Source organism: Dioscorea cayenensis, chromosome 7, assembly GCF_009730915.1.
Source record: "Dioscorea cayenensis subsp. rotundata cultivar TDr96_F1 chromosome 7, TDr96_F1_v2_PseudoChromosome.rev07_lg8_w22 25.fasta, whole genome shotgun sequence".
In the NCBI taxonomy this organism is placed as follows: Eukaryota; Viridiplantae; Streptophyta; class Magnoliopsida; order Dioscoreales; family Dioscoreaceae; genus Dioscorea; species Dioscorea cayenensis.
In genome coordinates, this window is record NC_052477.1 from 3,957,353 (window position 1) to 3,979,635 (window position 22,283).

The 22,283-nt window shown below is 34.6% G+C and overlaps 1 protein-coding gene across 1 annotated transcript; it reads left to right on the forward strand.

The window, feature by feature from the left end:
* The first annotated feature begins 7,561 nt into the window (after window positions 1-7,561).
* On the forward strand, window positions 7,562-8,677 carry LOC120265011 (lys-63-specific deubiquitinase BRCC36-like). The gene is made up of 3 exons (XM_039272946.1): window positions 7,562-7,666; window positions 7,708-8,005; window positions 8,136-8,677. The coding sequence occupies exons 1-3, from the start codon at window positions 7,562-7,564 to the stop codon at window positions 8,675-8,677; spliced, it is 945 nt and encodes a 314-aa protein (XP_039128880.1).
* The last annotated feature ends 13,606 nt before the right edge of the window (window positions 8,678-22,283 follow it).

Sequence of the window (22,283 nt, forward strand, 5' to 3'; positions counted from 1 at the left end):
CTTGAGTGGGTCATGTTCTTTTCATATTTGTTGATCCATGCCATGCCATGCATTGGTTCATAAAACATTGTTAGCATGAATGCATGAAAGATCCTTGCCCATGTCTCATATAGCCATTATCCGAATGTGAAATGAACCATGAAATTCGTGGGACCTGCTTCTTTCTTTTACATTCAATCAATGTCATATTCGATCTCTCATTAGCATGCATACGATGCTATGTTTAGCTCTTTGTTTTGTATGCAATGCAATCTATTGTACATTGTATAGTGTTTGCACATTTTATTTCTCTTTCCTATGTAATAGATGCCTTTATACTCACCCTTTTTACTTGATTTGCATTCGCAAACCTATATCTTACTTTACACAACTCTTCCATATTGAGATCTTTTTGGATAAACCCTTAATTTAGTGCCATTCACCTATCATTGTTTTGTTCAATGCCCTAAAGTAAAAAATATGTCTACATTGATGCCATTGTAAAAAAAAAGGGACATGATTCAAATAAGTTTGTGTTACTAGCAAGGGTAGTACCACTAGTTTTTTCATTTATGGGAATTAAGCAAATGATGGGGCATGATGATAATAGAGTCTATTTTTCTTTTCCCAATCAGTGATCATTTACATAGTCTATAGGTTTACACTAGGATCTTCAAGCCCCCTATATGACAATCATAGATTCATTGGCGGAATAGGCGAGTTTGAAAATCTAGAAAAGAAGGAAAGAATATATATATATATATAAAGTTCGAGGGCTGAAGTGAAAATAAATAAATAAATATATAAAAATAAAAATGTTGAAAAGATTAGCATAGGAAATCAGGGGTTCATTTGCGAGAAAATTATCAAAAGATGGATTTAGTTGCAAAACAAAAGGGTGAAAATATGGGCATTCGAGGCCTCAATTGCAAAACTCATAGGTTTAATGTGAGAGATTTAAGAAATTTGGGAATATTTGCAAAAGTGGTCAAAGATGTGAAAATGAAGAAATTGGAGGATTTGTTTGCAAAAAAAAAAGGGAAATATGGAAAAGTGAAACTTGAAGGGGTTTGGGTGAATAAATCTTGAACTTTCATAAAAAGAGAAATAAAATCAAGGGTTGATGTGAAAAAATGGCATGAGATGACTTAATATGAAATCGGGAGAAAACAGTGACTCTAATTGATATGGGGGTATTTTTGTAATTTTCACAAGAACTACTCTTGGAAAATTTTATGAGCACCTCCTTGAAATCTTCCATGAGGTCTTGACACTCATGGGGTGGATAAGGGGGTAGAGAAACAATTTTATAAATGTTTTTTGAAATCTACCATGAGGTCTTGGCACTCTTGGTCTTGGGGATAAAGAGAAAAATTTATAAAATTTTTGAAACTTACCATGAGGTCTTAACACTCTTGAGGGTAGAGAGAAATTTTAAAAAATTTCTTCAAACCTACCTTGAGGTCTTTACACTTTTGGGAACAGAGAGAAAATTTTATAAAATTTCTTGAAACCTATCTTGAGATTTTGACACTTTTGGGGGTAGAGAGAAAATTTTATAAAATTTCTTGAAACTTATCTTGAGGTCTTGACACTCTTAGGGGTAGAGAGAAAATTTAAAAAAAATTCTTGACACCCACCTTGAGGTTTTGACACTCTTGGAGGTAGAGAGAATTTTTAAAAATTTCTTGAAAACCTACCTTGAGGTCTTAACACTCTTGGGGGTCTAGAGAAAATTTTAAAAAATTATTGAAACCTACTTTGAAGTCTTGAAACTCTTGGGGGTAGAGAGAAAATTTAAAAAAAAAAAAAAAATCTTGAAACCTACCTTGAGATCTTCACACTCTTGGGGGTAGAGAGAAAATTTTATAAAAATTTTTGGAGCATACTTTGAGGTCTTGACACTCTTGGGGTGAATAAGAGATAAGAAAAAATTTATGAAAATTTCATTGAAGCCTACCATGAGGTCTTGACACTCTTGGAGGTGGATAGGAGTTAAGAAAATTTTATGAAAATTTCATTTGAAACCTACGATGAGGTTTTCACACTCTTGGAGGTGGATAGGAGATAAAAAAATTTATAAACATTTTCTTTGGAGCCTACCATGAGATATTGACACTCTTGGGAGTGAATAGGAGATATGAAAAATTATAAAATTTTTGAAACCTACCATGAGGTCTTAATGCTTTTGGGGGTGGATAGAAGATAAGAAAATTTATGAAAATTTCTTTTGAAGCCTACCATGAGGCCTTGACATTCTTGGGGGTGAATAGGAGATAAGAAAAATTATGAAAATTTCTTTTTAAAGCCTGCCATGGGGTCTTGACACTCATAGGGGTGATATAAAATTTTTGAAAATTTCTTTGAAAACTTTCATGGGGTCTTGACACTCGTGAGGATGAATAAAAATTTATAAAAATTTCTTTGTAGCCTACCATGGGGTCTTAATGCTCGTGGGGATGAGTTGATGAAAATTTTATACTCATTGTTAGGTCTCATGTTGGACACTCACAGGAGTATTGAAAATTTTTGAAGTGATCCTTTCAAAACTATTGTGAGGTCCAATGCTCGGCACTCACAGGGATGAAGGAAACCTCTCGAAGTTTTCTTATCAAACCCACTTTGAGATCTTATGTTTGACTCTCCCAGGGGTGATGAAAACTGTTGATAAAAAATCTATGGAAATTTTTTGAGTCAGATATTAGACATTCATGGGGATGAGTTGGAGTAATCTTTTGATGACTTAGTCAACAGAAATTAAGGTTATAATTACAGCTTGAGATCCACTCTAAAATCAAGTTTAAAATTGTCAAGTTAATGGCCCAATCATGTTAGAGGTCACGACTTGAAGATATGATGGTCAAGGCTCAAAAGTATGGAAGAGTCCAGACCTAAAAAATTCATATAAATGACAAATGCAACTTTGAGATCCCAAGACGTGAAGAATTCAAATACCTAAGAAGTTTCACAAGTCAAAGAACTGAAGATTTCATAAGCACAAAACGCCAAAGTCTTCAGCAATAAAAAAAAACTAAATATGATCAAGTAGGCGACTCATAAATGTAGAGTAGCTCAACTTGAGAGTTATGCGATGTGTCAAGATGCAAACACACATAAAAACATCGAAGAAGGCTACAGTCACCGACCAAAACGAGTCTTCTAATATGCTTTTAGCAAAGGAGTCAAGAGCATCAGTCAAGTCATGCAAATAAAAAAAAGTTTGAAGAGCATAAAAAAATAGTTCTCTTAATACTCCATCCTCTCTTTTTATCTGTAGTGGTTAACCAAATCTCATATACCAAGCAATTTAGTTGTTTCACAAAATTTTATAAAAAATTAGTTATCTTTCCAAAATTACCCTTAATTTATATCTTTACATTTCTCTCTCATATTTAATTCCAAGAAGAGAGTTGAATATAGTGTTAAAGGGTAATTTTAGAAAAAAAATAATAAATGCTTCTTGATTTTAGAAAATGACAGATAAAAAACATGTATTAGTGACAAATAAAAAAGAATGGAGGGAGTACTTTTGTATTATCGCTCATGATTATGTACTCGTATGCTCTTTGAAATAGAAAATTAAATATATGTTTGCCTAGTCATTTCTCATTCACACTTGTTTCTTAATCGGAGGTTCCCACTATAGAGTCTGGGCTAATTAATATTATGGGCTTGCCCCTAATAGAAGTCATCAACCTGCAATTATCTGAAAATGAAAATGATCAAAATTTGATTTGTGATCCATCAATTTTAGCTGATCAATCCTAATTAAAAGCCGGGTAAGAATAAAGGAGCCCACAAATTCTGACACGCCCGATGGGGACATGACTTCTCTTCCCTTTGAAACAAAGTGTGAATGAGAAATAAAAAATAATAAAAAAAAAAAAACAAATCAACCAATGTTGTTGATGTGATGTTTTCCTTTTCAGGTTTTCGCAATGGCACCAAAAAAACAACACCAACAAAGCGATTTTTCTTAAATTTATTTATTTTTCATTGTTTTATATCATAAAGTCATATTAATTTATGAAATTGGGATTGATATTGCAGTAATTTTCTTTTAATTTGGTTAAATGATATTTTTTTTTTTTAAGATTCAAAGACCAAAATGAATTTGTAGATATAATTTAGGGACTAATTGTAAATTTTTTAAAATTCTATATGAACACTTCAAGTATGATCATAAATTAATAATTAATGTAATTATTATTTAATTACCAATAATTTTAGAGTTTTATCCTACTAAAAATGATCCTTAAAAAAAGCAAATTTCTCAAGTAGAAACTTGAGTTTGGACATAAGTGCAAATGAAAGGAAAAAATCACTATTTGTGGCATTTAGTGAATCTAATCAAGTGATCACTAGAATAAAAATCATGAATGGGTGGATTAGATTGAATGATGAATAGATAGTGTTAGAAATGGATATATAGGAAGATAGATCCATGCAACAAATGAAAAGCAAAGAGAAAGGAAAGAGCATTGTGTTTATTATGTAATCTTGATGTGCATTGACTTGATGTTATGTTGTCCTTTTTTTTTTTTTCTTATTTATTAGTTCAAGTGTAGCTTATGTTTGTGTTTTGGTGGATCTTATTTTATTACATGATAAGATCGTATTCTATGATTTCTACATGATTAATGTCATTGCCTCCCTTACTGCGTACATATTATTTTTTGGATTCTTCTCTCGTACCTCGTTGCAATGTAGCTTAATATCTTGTTTGGACTGCTCTTTTACACGTGCCAATGTTACCTATTTCATGTTTATTTTTCTTCATTACCGTGCCCGTCACAACTAAGCTAAATGCCTCGGTTACCTCTTTATCCTTTTTACCTGAGCTTGTTGTGTATCGTAGGAAACCGTATATGGCCTCTTCCTGTTGTTATAGTGTGTTTGCATAGTATAACCAAACTTGAGGTTCTTCTTCAAGTGTCAAGGTCATGCAGATTTCTTATATACAATTGAGAATTGTATTCATTTTGTATTTCATGAATAATAAAAACATAGCAAAGATCTTCTCTTTCTTCATTGTGTTTAAAGTACTTGCTATGCATCATGTTTTTTAAATAACGCAAATTCTTTCTAGTTAAGGCACTGCCTTTGTCGGAGTCATCCATCGAACAATATTTTGATAAGTAAAGCCGACATATTTGACAAGTGGGATCCATTACACAGAAAATATATCACTTTAGCATCCCTCCACTCGATTGCCTGGATCTTTATTTTGAATGAAGGGCAAAGCGCAAAACATGTGGCAATCATACCAATAGTTGTCATTCGTGCTTCTCCTTTATTTTAAACGGACCAATTATCATCTGACATGTGGCACTACGGACGGGGGCGTTCATCCGTGTAATATTAAGTGGATAGCGGTGGGTTGCTAAAAGAAATATATATTGTCACCAATACACCCAAATAGTAGAAGTTTACACAAGCGACAATCATCCAAGCAGAGAATGGAGAAGGGAAATATACAAGGTTCTCCCCGACGAATGAGAAACCGTTTGGCAAACTCAAAACAACCAAATCGTGATATGAGATATTTCTCTTTTGATATGACAACCTTAAGGAAGATGATGGCCTGATACTGTAATGCTACTTTCTTTGGAAGGAGCTCCAAACGGTGTACTGCGATTTATTACAAAAATGCCACTACCTTCAAAACGTTTACGCTTTAGTGCTAAGAATTTCTTCCTGACATATCCACAATGTTCCATCACAAAGGAAGATGCAATGGCACAACTAATTGCACTACCTCTTCCTAGTAATAAGAAGTTTATTTGTGTTGCCATAGAACTTCACGAAGATGGAAGACCTCATCTACATGTGCTTATACAACTAGAGGATATGTTACATATAACAAATAAGAGATTGTTTGATCTATACCAACATCAGCCTTCCCATGGTGTTTATGTAAAAAAATTGCATGTCCTGATTCAAATCGAATAAAAATTTTAAAAATTACACACAGTCAAATCATAATCGAATTGGGACAACATATGGTTAAAATAAATAAATTTCATTATATTTGGATATATTCAAGATAAGTCAAGAAGACATTTTTTAGATAATTTAAAATATTCAAATCACAAGATCAGCCGAGAGCACAGATCTCGAGGCGATCTAAAATATTCAAATCATAAGATCAGCCGAGAGCACAGATTTCGAGACGATCTAAAATATTCAAATCATAAGATCAGCCGAGAGCAAAGATCTCGAGGCGATCTAAAATATTTAAACCGCAAGATCATCCGAGAGCACAGATCTCGAGACTATTTAAAACATTTAAATCGCAAAATTACCCTTGAGAACGTATCTCAAGGCAAAAATACAAAATTACAAAATTGCCTTTGAGAACATATCTCAAGGCATAAATGCAAAAATACAAAAAAAATATCCTTGAGGACATATCTTGAGGTAAAATGAAAATTACAAAAAAAAAAATTGCCCTTGAGAACATATCTCGAGGCATAAATGCAAAATTACATAATTGCCCTTGAAAGCATATCTCGAGGCCATCTAAAATCTTAAGATAATCCGAATACAGTTCCCGAGGCGATGAACGGATCTCGAGGCAATTTAAGAAGTACAAATCTTGAAGCACTTGAACACACATCCCAAGGCAAATTGAGTTAAGTGAATAATAAAATAATAATAATAATAATAATAATAATAGTAATAAAATAAATAATGAAAAAAATTAAATTAAACTAAATTAAAAAAAAATTAAAAAAAATAATTAAAATTGGAAATTCGAAATTTAAAAGTTGGGTTTTATTCGTTGTGATTCATAGGGAGAGGTTAAGATGAGGATAAGGACGGGCCGGGTTTTTTTTTAAAGGGAAGGAAGAGCGAAGAAAATGGGGGAGCTAAAAAAAAATTGAAAGAAGGAAAATTTAGAGAAAAGAGAAAGAAGGAAAATTCAGAGAGAAAAAAAAAAGAAAGAAAGAAGAGAAGAGGAAGAAAGGTACAGATCTCTCTCTCCCCATATTCATATATATATATATAAACTCTCGTTGCATGCTTGAGTGGCTGAAATAATGCCGCCAAGCATGCCGTCCGCTCATCGCTGCTGCTCGCAGTCGCTGTTGTTGCCGCTCGTCGCTGCCGCTGTTGCTGCTTGAGTGGCTGAAATAATACCGCCAAGCATGCTGTCTGCTACTACTCACCGCTGCTACTGGTGTCCACTGTTGTTGCCATCATTTTCTGCCATCATCACCGCCACCATAATTCTGCCAGCTGAGAGGAGACTAAAAAAATAGAGAGAAAAGAAGGAGGAAGCCGGGGGAGGACCGGCCAAAACAATAAAAACAAAATAAAAAGAAAGAAAGAAGATTTTAGAAGAGAAAAAAAGACAAGAGAATGAAAAAAACAAGAAGAGTAAAAAGAAGCGGAAGAGAACGGGAAAGGTCGCCACGCTGGTTGCCTTGACGCACGGTGTTGGCCCAAACCTTCGTCTCGGACCCTGATGTCTGTGTCTTCTTTTTTCTGTCTTCCATTGTTCTTTCTCTCGTGCATCTTCTTCCCTCGCTTCCCTTGCTCGAGAGCGAAGGGAGCTATGTCATTGACGGGCGTGGGGATGTCGGAGGAGGTCTGGCTCAGTCGCCTCACCCACGCATTGAGTACCGAGACCAAGGAGATCATGGGACTTGACTTCTCCGCGGGAACATCAAATATTCAAATGGTGGTAATGCAACTGCTTTAATCTGAGGTGTCTCCCCACAGATGCGGTATGATCATCGCAAAGACCGAGTGAAGACTAATCCTAAACCGTTGGCTGCAGCATCTCTACAAGATGAGAAGATGACACTGACAACAGGAAGCACAACACAAGTGATTGGATGGTACCACCCTCATCCTCATATCACTATACTTCCATCTCATGTAGATGTTCGTACACAAGCAATGTATCAATTGCTAGATGCTGGTTCTATTAGGCTGACACTTTCTTGCTTTAGTGAGGATGCTAAGAAAGTTGGGAGGATTCAGGTTATTGTATTTCAATCCATGAACAGAGATGCATGTGACACCTTTTAGCATCAGTTCAATTATAGAGGACACTGCAGATTGAAGAGAGACCAAAGCTATAAAGGTTGGGGAAGGATCTTCAGCATTGGAGAATTCTTATTCTCATTTGGACATCAATTATTCAGGGAAGCAAAGAGATAGAGGAAATTCTCTTGTAGCATATACAGGTGATAGCACATTTGACACAATAGCTGATACAGATTGTATGGACATGACACCAAGCATGCAGGAAGCTTTGCACCTATCAAATCTAGAAGTAAGTGGTGCAGAGTATGTTAGGAAGGAAGTACCACTAAAAGTTGTGCCAGCTATTCCACTGCTAAAGCTCGAACATCCTTTAAATTCATTCACAGATTTGCAAGAAGAATTGTTCAAAGAGGACCAAGCAGCATATAAAGAAGCTATTTCACATAATGTACAAGATGGGAAAATACATCCTCTTACTTTCATTCATCTCGATTCGACCTACCAGGCTATACTGTGCAAGTTGATGGAATATTGTTTAAGCCCAGCGATAAGTGCACTACAAGACACTTTGAAGGAAAACGAAATTCGGTTATCCATATTAATGAAGGAGGTCAAGTCATTGGAAACTGAAGGCCATGGCCGGGAGAACGAGTCAAGCTTCGGACCTCCACGGCGTGCCAGCCGGAGGGGGGCGTTTTGATTTGTCTACAGAGGTCCATAAGATGTGTCTATCTTATATAACCTGATCCTTCCAGCCAGTGCACCATTACCACCCCTCTGTTACCAGTTCATAAGGCTCTCTCTGTGTTATGGATGATTTCATTTCAACCATTGAGTGGGAATGCGTAATTATAAAAAAAATATGTCAGAGCTTTTAAAAAGAAATGCCAATTATATAAAAATTGGCGGGAGCATGGATACGTGCATGAAATTAAAAAAATAATAATAAAGATATAATAATAAAAGAATGAGAAAACATGCTCACATGCATAAAGGCGGGCCCGCCATCTAAAGAAAAATGAGTGGATAGTTCCAGGCATTTTAAAAGAGAATATATATATATATATATATGAATTGAGATAGCATGCACTCTCATGACAAGTACCAAAACTACATATTACTTGGCTTCTGTGCTGGTTCTCGGTTGATTGCAATTTTCATATTTAAAATTTTTGGAGTATATTAGTTGCTATCGTGAATCCAAATAAGAGCAGTGAAAGCTTTAAAATATATTTTAATATATTCATTAAGGTTTTATTAAGCTTGGAAACCAATTGAAAAAAAAAATCTCAATTCACGTGGCTCATGCATGCATAAAAAATATATATAAATAAATAATAATAAAATAATAAAATAAAAAAAAAGTTGATGATAATAATAATTTGAAAAGCGTGGCCCATCATATAAGAGAGACAATATGAGTATGGATATATATCAAGTGTGGTATTTGAACAATATTTCTTTCGATCCAAAGCAACACTATGGGTTAATTAACGATTAAAATTCATGTCCCAAAGACAATGACGAATTTCAAAGTGATAACAAGATGCATATTGCATAGAACAGCTAGCCAAATATGCAACGCAGTAATAAGGTACAGGCAGCGATGACTTATTTCAAAATGGCAGCAAAAAAATTCGAAACGGCAATAAGGCACGCAACGCGGTGGCAAGGCACAGGCAGCGGCAAGGATATAAAATATATATATATATATATATATATATAAGTGATGTAATAAATATGTTTTTATAATAAAGTAGCAAAGTTTATAATTCGCAAATCTTCTTGCCTTTACTTGTAATTTTACACTTAATCGGAGGTTCCCAAGATACTAATCTGGGGTAATTAATAATAGAGGATTGCCTCTATTAGAAATGGAAGAACCCATAAAATAAATACGATATTTGTGCTTCGATGTATCATCTGGTGTCTTCGTCATGATGCCAGACGCGTATTTTCGATCCCACACATGGCTTTCATCCAAACATGCAAAGTGCGAAGTCAAGTTTTGATGTCAAGGTCTATGTTGAAAATGGCGGTGATTACGTTGGTTCCATCGATGAATTGTTACAAATTATGAGGTACAAAGATCCACGTTCATTTTATTTACAGTATCACAACCTCAAGGCCAATATCAAGCATATTTTTGACAAGCCTTTGGCTACTTTCCAATCGAAATGGCCTTACTCAAGTTTTCACGCTACTTCAGGAATTCAGCAATGGATAGCTAGCAATTTTCACATGAATACCGTTGCTCCGCTGGAGGAGTATAATATATTCATTATCAAAGAGACATAGATCGGCCGATCAATCTTGTCCTGGAAGGCCCAAGTCGTACTGGCAAGACTGCTTGGGCTAGGTCAATCTAGGACATGATTCCATCTATAAGGAATTTCTAGATAAAGAGGATAATATTTCTTTAAGAGAGTGGACCATACGCAATGCACAATTTTGAATTCATCATCTCATCACTTTACCTCTCAACAAGGAAATCTACTACAGTCACATTCCTAGGTCCAACCGTAAAGATTCATTCACCAAAATACACCATACAAGATGTGGACTTTCGACACGGTGCTTACGCTCCTATTTCTAAAGTTGTATACTGAAGCAACTCAGCTCTATCTACCTTTAACCGTTTATGGCTTATGCCCGGTAAATCCTACAGAGATAAGGTATCTCGTGTGTGTGTGTGAATCATGCGACACTGACCATTATCTCAAACTAGAGGACCTCGATGCAATTGGGCCATCTGCATCTGAAGTGGGCAGTAGCAGTAGATGTGAACCTAGATCCAGTATAAGTATATATTCGGAGGAGTAGTGTCTTATTATTGCCAAATCCATATCCTAAGCAATGGTCAAATTACAAGATTCATCCAACAATCAGTTCAATACAAAACCGGTGTAGATTGTATGTCTCACTGCATGGCCTTGTGTGAATAATATTAAGATATATATACTTTCCTTTTAATTTTTAGTGTTACCGTCTTTTCCAATGTTCATATCCAATTATCCATATTCTATATTTACATGATCTGTTGTGTAAAACACCGTAACCACATTACACATAACATATATTTGCACAGCGTATTACTAATGTATAATTCAATCTTTACAGATATTCGGCTATTATGCCCCATTTGGACACAGCTTTTTCTTGTACTATCTCATGCTACATACAACAGAATGGCGTTCTTCAGTGTATTGGAGTAATTCCCTGAATTTTCACCGTTTTCATCTCGGAATACACCCCATACTGGATACCACCATGGCATTTTAGTATACCCTCGTAGATCTTCTATATCAGTCACACCTACCTCACTGATGATAATTTTCTTCTTACGTATGATTGAATATCTGAACCGCAAGTCTGACTTAATAAGCGCATCCGCTTTATAATTCGAGTAGCCCTCAAATATGTGTGTGAATTCCGGAAGCGTCGACCCTCGTGGTCTACTATCCTTCAAAACAAAGAACCCTAATACAACTTGAAGCATCATGGTTGGTTTGACATCGTCACACATCATTTCCTCTTCCAGAAAATTGAGCACTTTAATGGATCCTGTTATATATAGTGACTTCAGCAATATGACGGACTTATCCCTCTGGTCATCTTCAGGTCCAATTGACAGTAGACTTAGGTATGTTACTGGGGCTTCACTGGTTTTGATTATATTTGCATTGAATTTCATTTCTTCCGTAATATACTTACCTTTCCTCCTAGGTAGTTGGGCTTTCGATTATAACTCTTATTCATTACACGTACGTCTAGACATGTATGTTGTGCCAATTGTTTGTATGGATTCCGCTTACTTTTAAACAATATGTTGTACCTATAGATCATGTTCAGATTCTTGTTTTTATAATACATATTAGTATACTGATATGCCATTGTTTTTATTCATGGACATCGGGGAATAATGCATTTATACACATCGCATTCTTACTGTTTTTTGTGTGCGTCGAAAGCTTCATGTTACTCTGTTCTTGGCGTAGCCTAGTTCTAATGTGGACCTGGCACCACTCGTGAGGTGGTTTCTTTCTTTTAAACGTTCCAATCAAGATGCCCCATGTGACGGCATATATAATACGGAGCCTACTACATATGAGGGGGTTTTGTTAGGACTAGTTTTTATTTTGAATGAAAGGCAAAGCGGGAAACATGTGGCAATCGTACCAATTATTGTTTTTTTGTGCTTTTCTTTAATTTAAAATGACCAATTATTATCCGACATGTGGCAGTACGAAAGGAGGCGGCCAACAATATTGCAATTATCTCATGGAGATCTAATAATAATATGGCCATAGATAGGTCTAGGAATGAGTTCAAATGATGGCAGTGTCTCCTCATATTCGAATAATGTCAATCCATTGATTAGCAAACTAGTTATGGTGCGTTTGAATGACGGAATAGGAATGGGGGTAGGAATGGGGGTAATGAAGAGGATTATGGGAATGGGGGTAATGGAGAAAGAATGGGAATGAAAACTGTGTTTGGTTAGGAGGGGTTATGTATTGGGAATGTAAAAAGTAAATTGGGGATATGTGAGTCAATTACCTTTATACCCTTCCTTCAATAAAAATATATGTATATATGTTTAATGACACATAAATTTTTTTAATCATTAATGACTTCATAAAAAACTAATTAATAAGTTTATTAATTATTTTTAATTGTCAATGTATGCTTATTTTTGTAAGTAATTATTTAAATTATTTTAATATTATTTTAATTATATGTTGATTGCTACAATTATTTTTTAAAATATTTAATAAAATAAATTTTTATAATTACTATAGTTTTATTTAAGTAATTAATTATTTTATTAATATAATTAATAATTAAATTATATAAATTTCTCTATTTTTAAGCCAATGGAGGTTTCATTCTTGTAATTATTTATTTAAAATAATTAAATATCATTGCAATTATATGGTTAATTGTTATAATTATTTCTTTTAAACATTTTAACAAATAAATTTGTAGTAATGCCAAAGAAGAACTTGAACATACCTTGGAGGTTTTTTTTCATGCAAGAACACAAGGAATTTTCATGGGCAAGAATGTAATTTTACATTTTATTACTGGGTATTCCCCCCAATATGGGGGGAATGAGTTATGCCTTGAGGGGAGGTAATGATTTCTCTTGGCCATAAATCATTACATGCAAAAAAAAATATCCAAACAAAGGGAAAGAAATGTGTAATCAATGATTCCCTTCCCCAAGGTAATGATTGAGGGCATCCAAACGCCCCCTTACTGTCTCCTCTCAATCCAGTTATATCTTGATAATATATTTGTTTTAAAAAGGATCATGACATCATTGTTTAGAAAATAAATGTTACTATCTTTTAACTTCTTTTTGGTATAAATTAAACATTTTCAGAAAAAGTTCATAGCATGTGGTTTGGTGCGAGTTGGTGGAGATTGGTGAGCACTTCTCCAACCTTTTCTCCATTTTTTTTTTTGTTTTAAATAATTGATTCTCAAATAAATTCAGATTTTTTAAAAAAATTACTTTTACTCTTTAATAATTTCTAAACTCATTATTACTAATAACCACCTCTTTTATGGTTGTTGTTGTTATTATTATGATTATTATTTTATTATTGTTAAAAATATATGTTATAAATATAAAGATAGTGATAGAAAGCCAAAGTATTTACCAAACACCCAAAACCCTGAAGAATTAGCTTCTTCTTCTTTCTTCTTTTATTTCTCTCTTTTCTTTCTCTTCTCTTTTCTATATAACAAAATATACAAAATGAGGGGGTATTTATAGGGTTACAAGAGTTGAATGAACGGCCAGGATCGATTCGATCCGACGGTCCAAAATACCCTGGTTGGTGGAATAGTAACAAAGATCGCGTCGCTACATGATCACATGGGCTACGCCACATGGGTATCTAGAAGTTACTATAGTAATGCCGTACAGCTATGCTGAAATTGCACATGAGGCATCCATTAAAATATTTGTTTATAACACTCCCCCTTGATGCCTACGACCAAAGGATATGCCTCATTAAAACCTTGCCAGGAAAAACCCAGTGGGATAAAAACCTAGCTAAGGAAAAAGAGTACACTATCCTTGGTACATTTGAGGGTTACTGCCTCATTAAAAACCTTGCCTCGGAAAAACCCATTGGGACAAAAAAACCTTGGCGAAGGGAAAAAGAGTACGATCTCCCCTCAAATAAATAACTTTTTAATTTATATCGAAGTACTTACATCCCTAAGTCTTCTCATCCCGATTTTGTATATAAGTCTTTGAGTGAATGCACTTAGGAAGTGATTTTTGTGAATAGATCAGCTTGATTCTCACCTGGATCGAATCTTTTGAACTTCTATAACGCCTTCTTCTCGGAGATCATGAGTGTAGAAAAAAATTTTGGTGATATATGTTTTCGCTCATCACCTTTAATATAACCTCCTTGTATTTGAGAAATACAAGCATCGTTGTCTTCATAAATTCATCGTAGCATTTGTTGTTACTCGATGGTAATTTGCGGGATGTATCGTATATGCCCAATCATAGATCGTGAACCATTGGCATTCACGACTTGCTTCATGGAGAGCTAGAATTTCAAAGATGATTTGATGAAGTAGTCAGTAAGAGTTTGTTTTTGTGGAACGCCATGAGATAGTTGTACCATTAGTAAGAAAAACATGTATCCGATCTCGAGATCGCCCTTTGTGAGGATCGACGGATACCAAAGATCGCAAGAAACCCGTGAGGTTGGATGAAGATTCTTGTCGATAGAATAAACCTAGATCCGTAGTTCCTCGTAAATAACGTGAGTACATCTTTTACTCCTTTCCGAGTGTCTTTGTGTCGGTGTAGAACCGTATCTTGCTAGAAGATTTACTCGCAAAAGCTATATCCGGTCCGGTATTATTTGCAAGGTACATTAATGCACCGATTGCACTTAAATATGGAGTTTCCGGACCAAGAATGATCTCTCCTTCTTCCGTGGGCGAAATGGATCTTCTCGAAGATCAAGAGTTCGGACGACCATAGGCGTACTTTAGTGGATAAGCCTTCTCCATATTAAATCTCTTCAGCACCTTTTCTGTATAGGTTGATTGATGCACAAATATTCCTGAGGATAAGTGCTCGATTTGTATACCCTAGACAGAATTTGGTCTTTCCCAAATCTTTCATTTCAAATTCTTTTTTTCAAATATGATGTCTGCAGTTTGCAATTTCAAAAAGGAGTGCCTACAAGATTTAAATCATCCACATATACTGCTATCACAACAAAACCGTTAGTATAACTTTTAATAAACACACATGGACATATACTATCATTTTGGTATCCTTCTTTTATAAGATATTCACTGAGACGGTTATACCACATCCGTCCAGATTGTTTTAACCCATAAAGAGATCTCTGTAATTTAATAGAGTATAAATGATGATTATTTGTAATGTTTGTTTTTCTATATCCTTCGTGGATTTTTCATATATATGTCATTTTTCAAGTAATCCATACGGATATGCTCGTGACAACATCCATCAACTCGCGATATCTAATTTATTACTTGTCGTCATGGAAATTAAAAATCTAAAAAGTAATTCCATCCATTACGTGAGAGTATGTCTCTTCATAATCAATACCAGGCATTTGAGAAAAACCTTGAGCAACCAGTCTTGCTTTGTATCTCATAATTTGATTATTTTTCATTTCTTTTTCTCACAAACACCCATTTATAACCGATCTGGTTTTATCCCTTCCGTGTTGGCACTATCGCTCAAACACCTCACGCTTTTGATAGGGAATTTAGCTCACTGATAGCTTCTTTTCCATTTTGGCCAATCATTTCTTTGTCGACATTCTTCAATGGATCGTGGCTCTGGATCATTATCAGTATTTATTTCTATATCTGTAGCCACATTGTAGATGAATATATCATTTATTTCGGTCTCATGCCGATTCAATCTTTGACCATCATCTACATAGCAAATTGAATTTTCAACATTTTCAGAAATATCATCCCCCATTGATTCTTCATTAACTTGTTCTGAGGGTTTTATAATTTCCTCTCCCTTTTCACATGGGAGATCCTTATCTTTATTTTTCTGCTTCCTTTTTCTAGGAGCTGAATCTTTGGCACCAATTGGTCTTCCACGTTTTTGTCGTGGTTTATTTTTTCTACTTGATTTTTCTTTCAATGGATTCTTATGAATCTCAATTCTTGCAGGGAGCATTAGCAGTTTGGTATATATGATTTGGTTACCATTTTAGTATCGGTGAATGCATCGGGTATTTCATTTGCAATATTTTTGCAATTTAATGATCCTTTGAACTTCAAGTTCACATTCATTAGAATGAGGATCATATGTATGTAATCGTGATGCATTCCAATCAATTTCTTTTGGCTCATTTTGAGTAATCATTTCTCCCCCTAATGCAGGGAAGACAGATTCATCAAAATGACAATCTGCAAATCTTGCAGTAAATACATCCCCTGTTAATGGTTCTAAATATCGTATAATTGAAGGGGAATCATAACCAACATATATACCAAGTCTGCGTTGTAGGACCCATTTTTTGTACGATTTGGTGGTGGTATTGGCACATATACTCGCACAACCAAATATTCTTATATATGAAAATATCAGGCGCTTTACCCATAACAAGTTGGTGTGGTGAATATGAATTACATGCGATGGGTCGGATCCGTATTAAAAGCTGCAGCATGCAAAAATAGCACTGACCCCACGCACTTGTAGGCAGTTTCGTCCTTAATAACATTGGACGGGCAATAATCTGGAGTCTTTTAATTAATGACTCCGCCAACCCATTTTGGGTATGCACATGAGCTACTGGATGCTCAACATGTATTCCAACTGCCATACAATAATCATAAAATGATTTTGATGAAAATTCACCAGCATTATCAAGACGAATTGTCTTTATGGGATAATCTGGAAATTGTGCTTTAAGCCTGATAATTTGTGCCAATAACCTTGCAAATGCTACATTCCTTGTAGACAGAAGTGAAACATGGGACCATCTAGTCGATGCATCGATTAAAACCATAAAATACCTAAATGGTCCACATGACGGATGTATTGGTCCACAAATGTCTCCTTGTATTCTTTCTAAAAATTTAGGAGATTCACCAGTCACCTTTGTTATAGAAGGTCTGGTTATTAGCTTTCCCATTGAACATGCTGAACATGCATATTCATTATGTGTTAGGATTTTATAATCCTTCAGTGGGTGTCCATGAGAACTAGTAATAATCCGGCGCAACATAATAGCACCCGGATGTCCAAGTCTTTCATGCCATATTTTAAATATCTCTGGGTCATTAACCTTCCGGGTTAATACCGTATGTGATTCCATCACTTTAATACGTGTAAAATATAATCCTGAGGATATACAGGGAAAGCTTTCAAGTACACGTTTTTGGCATGAAATGACTTGTGTAATATAAAGATATTCTTTTCCTTCCTTATCAACCGTCTCTAAATGATATCCATTGAGACGTATATCTTTAAAGCTTAAAAGGTTCCTCCTAGACTTAGGGGAATAGAGAGCATTTTTCATCTGCAAGGATGTTCCATTTGGCAACATCAATGCTGCTTCTCCAGAACCTTCAACCAGGTCTGATGACCCTGCTATTGTGGCTATATATGCCTTTCTCATTGATAAGGATATAAAATATATTTTTCTTGTCAAAATAGTATGCGTTGTCCCGCAATCAATAATGCATTCATCATCAGCCATATTCTAACAAAACAAAAGAAAAACATAATTTAATAAAACATAAAGACATATTACAAACTAGTCTATAAGGAAATCTGACATATCTAAATATGTATTTTCAGTTACATTTAAATTATTTATGGAATTATCCTCAATTGGATCAACTATGGGGTTGTCAGCAAAATTTGTCTCAATATCTTTACCTTTCTTGTTTTTAAGTGATTCTTGGTAAAGATGGACAAAATGTTTTGGGGTCCTGCAAATTCTGGACCAATGACCTTCCAGGCCACAACGATAGCATGTATCTTTCTTTGTCTCTAACCCCATCTTGTGGCTTTGTTGCTTCTGTTGATGTACATCAATTCTGTTATCGCGTGGTCCGATATTATTTCGGCCCCCACCACGACCGCGTAGTCCTCGACCACCATAATTTCCTCGTCCACCGCGGTTTTTAAAACTAGCACCGCGACCACGCCATCTTCTTTGCCCAAAATTAATTTCTGGCAGTGGTGCTGATCCAGATGGTCGAGATTGATGATTCTGCATCAACAATTCATTGTTTTGCTCCGCCACAAGGAGACAAGAAATTAATTCAGAGAATTTTGTAAAATTCTTTTCTCTATATTGTTGTTGTAATATAACATTTCGTGCGTGAAATGTTGTAAATGTTTTCTCGAGCATCATTCCTTCTGTCACTGTTTCTCCACAGAGACGAAGTACTGAAACAATTTTAAATAGCTCGGAATTATATTCTTGCACGCTTTTAAAATCTTGAAACCTGAGGCTTGACCAATCATTGCGTGCTTTGGGCAAGTAGACCATTCTGAGATGTTCAAATCTCTCTTTCAGGGATAACCACAATTCCTGTGGATCCTCAATGGTCAAGTATTCATTCTTCAGGCCATCATCAATATGATGCCTTATAAATATTAAGGCCTTCGCCTTATTATCACTAGGCTCATTGTTATTAGCCTCAATAGTTTTACTCAGGTTTCTTGCTTTCAGATGGAGCTTGATATCGAGGCTCCAGGATATATAATTGCTCCCCGAGATTTGAAGGGCCTCAAATTCTCTTTTTGCAATATTTGCCATTTTTCTTCAAAATAATAATATAGCATGTAATTAGAATAGAGAGTATAGAATAAAATATAAAGCATCTATACTGTTCATATATACGGTACTGTTCATGTATAACACTATTCATATATACGGCACTATTCATGTATACGGTACTGTTCATACGCTGCAATTATTGCAGCATTGGGAATTAAAATTTGTTTGAAAGTGATTATAAGTTAAAAGGGAAGAAGAAGTAAAAATAGTGGAGAGAAGAAAATAGGGGGCCGACGGAGAAAAGTCGGCCGAGTTGCCGACGGAGAAAAGCCGGCCGAGTTGCCGACGGAGAAACCGGCGGAGTAGAGAGAAGGGCGACGGAGAAAAAGGGGCCGGCAGGTTTTTACCTGATTTTGTCAACGATCGCCGGGATCGGAGGGTCGCCGCGAAGAAGATGATGCTTGCTAATTTGGATTTGATGGAAAACCTCATTGTAATAATAATATTATTGTTTTTCTTGTTTATTTTAAAAGTACTGGCAATATTAGCCTTAGTGGCTTTAGTACTGTATGTTTTTTATGTATGCTTCTAAGAAAATCTTATGTATTGTTGACTGAATAAAATGTATGGTTTGCTAGTATTATATTACCTGTCGATCCTTCCTGCATTCAGTGTTAGAAATGGATTCCACATATATAACATATATATTAGATGAGTCAAAGAAAATTAAAATCATATGAGCAAATTCGTGCTGATAACGTGTTAAAAATATATATGTTATAAATGTAAAGATAGTAATAAGAATAGAGATCCAGAGTATTTACCAAACACCCAAAAACCACGAAGAATTAGCTTCTTCTTCTTTCTTCTTTTTATTTCTCTTTTTTCTTTCTCTTCTCTTTTTCTATCTCTCAAAAATATACAAAAATGAGGGGGTATTTATAGGGTTACAAGAGTTGAATGAACGGCCGAGATCGATTCGATCCGACGGTCCAAAAATACACTAGTTGGTGGAATAATAACTGATGACCGTGCGTACTCTGAGTACCACATGGGCAGTGCCTACGAGTGTTGCAGGGCTCGCTACGGTGATATCTAGAAGTTACTATAGCAATGCCGGCTGCTACAGTGAAATTGCTACAGTAGGCATCCATTAAAATATTTGTTTATAACAAATGTAATATACTCATGCAAGCTTATGGTAATTATTAAATTGAAAATCTAATTTACTAATCTATGTATTCATACAAAGCACTTGTGGAATAGGATAACCCAAAAGTTTGGCCACTAGAATTTAAATAAAGCACTAGCATTTTGTTATTTTGATAAAAAATTAAATACTGAAATCATTCATCCCAGTAAACACTGGTTCCTCCATTCCTCCTTTTATTGTTCAACCATGTGGTTATAGTGCCATTTTTTTATTTTTATTTTATTTTTTTACCGGTTACTAAACTTTATACTAATTCTAATATAAAAAAAAAACTTTATACTAATTCTTTTAATAAAAATTGTAATTTATTTATTTATTTTAAATATAGGATATTTAGAAGAGGTGTTAGACCACAAAAAGGGCAAAGAAGATGCACTCTAACAAATACAACAAATCAGAATTTTTTTTTCGGCATAATCAACCAAAGACAAAGTGAAAGACAAATGGGTTCCGAAGTTCAGCGGTTATGATAGTAACTCGAGACCTCTCAATCAGGGACGGAACCAGGACTTATTGATATGGGAGAGGGAGGGGAGGGAGGGGATGAGGGAAAAAACGTCAAAAAAATATTTTAGTTAACATAACAATTGTATTCGATACAAAATAGTGCGATATTGTGACATTTAATTAAAACAATCACAAAAACATATATATCATTAGAAGAATCAAGCACACAAAATTGTTTAAACATGGACCATGGTAGTGCTAACATTCATGCATCTAATTATCTAAATGATTGAATTTGTCTTATGAAACCAATTTTGTTATGTCATTGTATCCTTTGGTATAGACGTATAGTCATATTGAATCCAATTTATTATGTGTTAATGAATATTTATGATTATATGAAGTATGAATATGAAACCTTTAATATAGCTAGTCTTATTGAAACCTATTTTGTTACGCATTTTGCTATATAGATTTAAGTTTTTAAAACTAAACATTATTTAGTTATACATATATACATTATGATACATATTAATATTTGATATTTGATATTTGATATTTTCAATATTTTAACTCATTAAGGCATTTAATCAAACACATTGTAGGCATATTTATAAAAATGAAGTTTATCATTCATGTTCTATTTATTTTACCCATAAATTTTATACATTCATTCTCATTTTCAATAAAAAAGTAATACATGATCGGATGATCCAATAATTAAAAAAAATAAATACTAATAAATAATCTAATATACTCACTAGTCACTCTAAGACTCCAAGTCTCCAACCAACTTACCAAGTTACTCTTCAAAGTTCAAAGTTCAAATCAATATATTGTAGATATGTTTACATGATTACATATGACTTGGCCTAAACCCAAAGAACACAGGCTACTGGGCTGACCCATAAGCCACAACCCACAAGTCACAACCCATAGCTTTGAGTCAATGACTCCCATCAGGCCATCATCTTCAACCTCAAGACTTCATGAGACATGAGTCATGAATCATGAGACTAATAACTGTACGTTTATCTGGACTGTTGGCCGAGGAGCGGAGCTGCGGTCCACAGAGGAGGGATTGCTGGCCTGGCCGAGGGGAGACTTGTTCCATGTCTTCCGGCCAAGTAAAGAAGAACACCGGTGTCGGGGGTGAAGCCCCTGCTAGCCCCCCCTTGGTTCCGTCCCTGCTCTCAATTACAAGCACAGGTAGTTACAAGTGGACTAACCCGTGATTCTTTACACAAGTTATGTAATTAGAATATTATTGATTTATTATTATTATTACTTTTTTGATAATGTACAGATAATGGATGAGAATATTTGTATTATATATTATTAAAAAAATTTAAAAGTAGTTAAATTAATGATTAACATATGTATTAATTATATAATGAAAATTCATTGGACTATAATCTCCACGGATAGCAAAAATAGAAAGAAAAATTAGGTAAGCACACCAATCCTCATTCACCATCCTGCTAAGTTCACAAATAACACTATCTTAAAAAATTAGTTATTGAGGAGGTTTTCAAAACCTATAGAGGCAGTTATGAGATGGTTGAAAAAATCACCTCTAAGGGCCTGTTTGGATTGCGGAATATGAATGGGAATAGGGGGAATAAGAAAAGAAGAGGAATGAAAATGGGAATAAGGGGAATGAGAATAATGTGTTTGGTTTGAAGGAATAAGGATTGGGAATAGAAAAAGTAAAATGTAGGATATAGTAAATTTACATCAATACCCTTGTAAGTAAATGATATGATATTATATAAAATAATGGATTATGTTTAATGATAAATATTTAACATTATTTATTATTAATTATTTATAATATAAATATATATTTCAATATATTATAATTATATAATTAA

Coding starts and splice junctions, on each gene's coding strand:
- LOC120265011 (XM_039272946.1), top strand. CDS start 7,562: ATGTCGGAGGAGGTCTGGCTCAGTCGCCTCACCCACGCATTGAGTACC. Junction 7,667..7,707: donor GAACATCAAATATTCAAATG/GTGGTAATGCAA, acceptor GTCTCCCCACAG/ATGCGGTATGATCATCGCAA. Junction 8,006..8,135: donor ATCCATGAACAGAGATGCAT/GTGACACCTTTT, acceptor TCAATTATTCAG/GGAAGCAAAGAGATAGAGGA.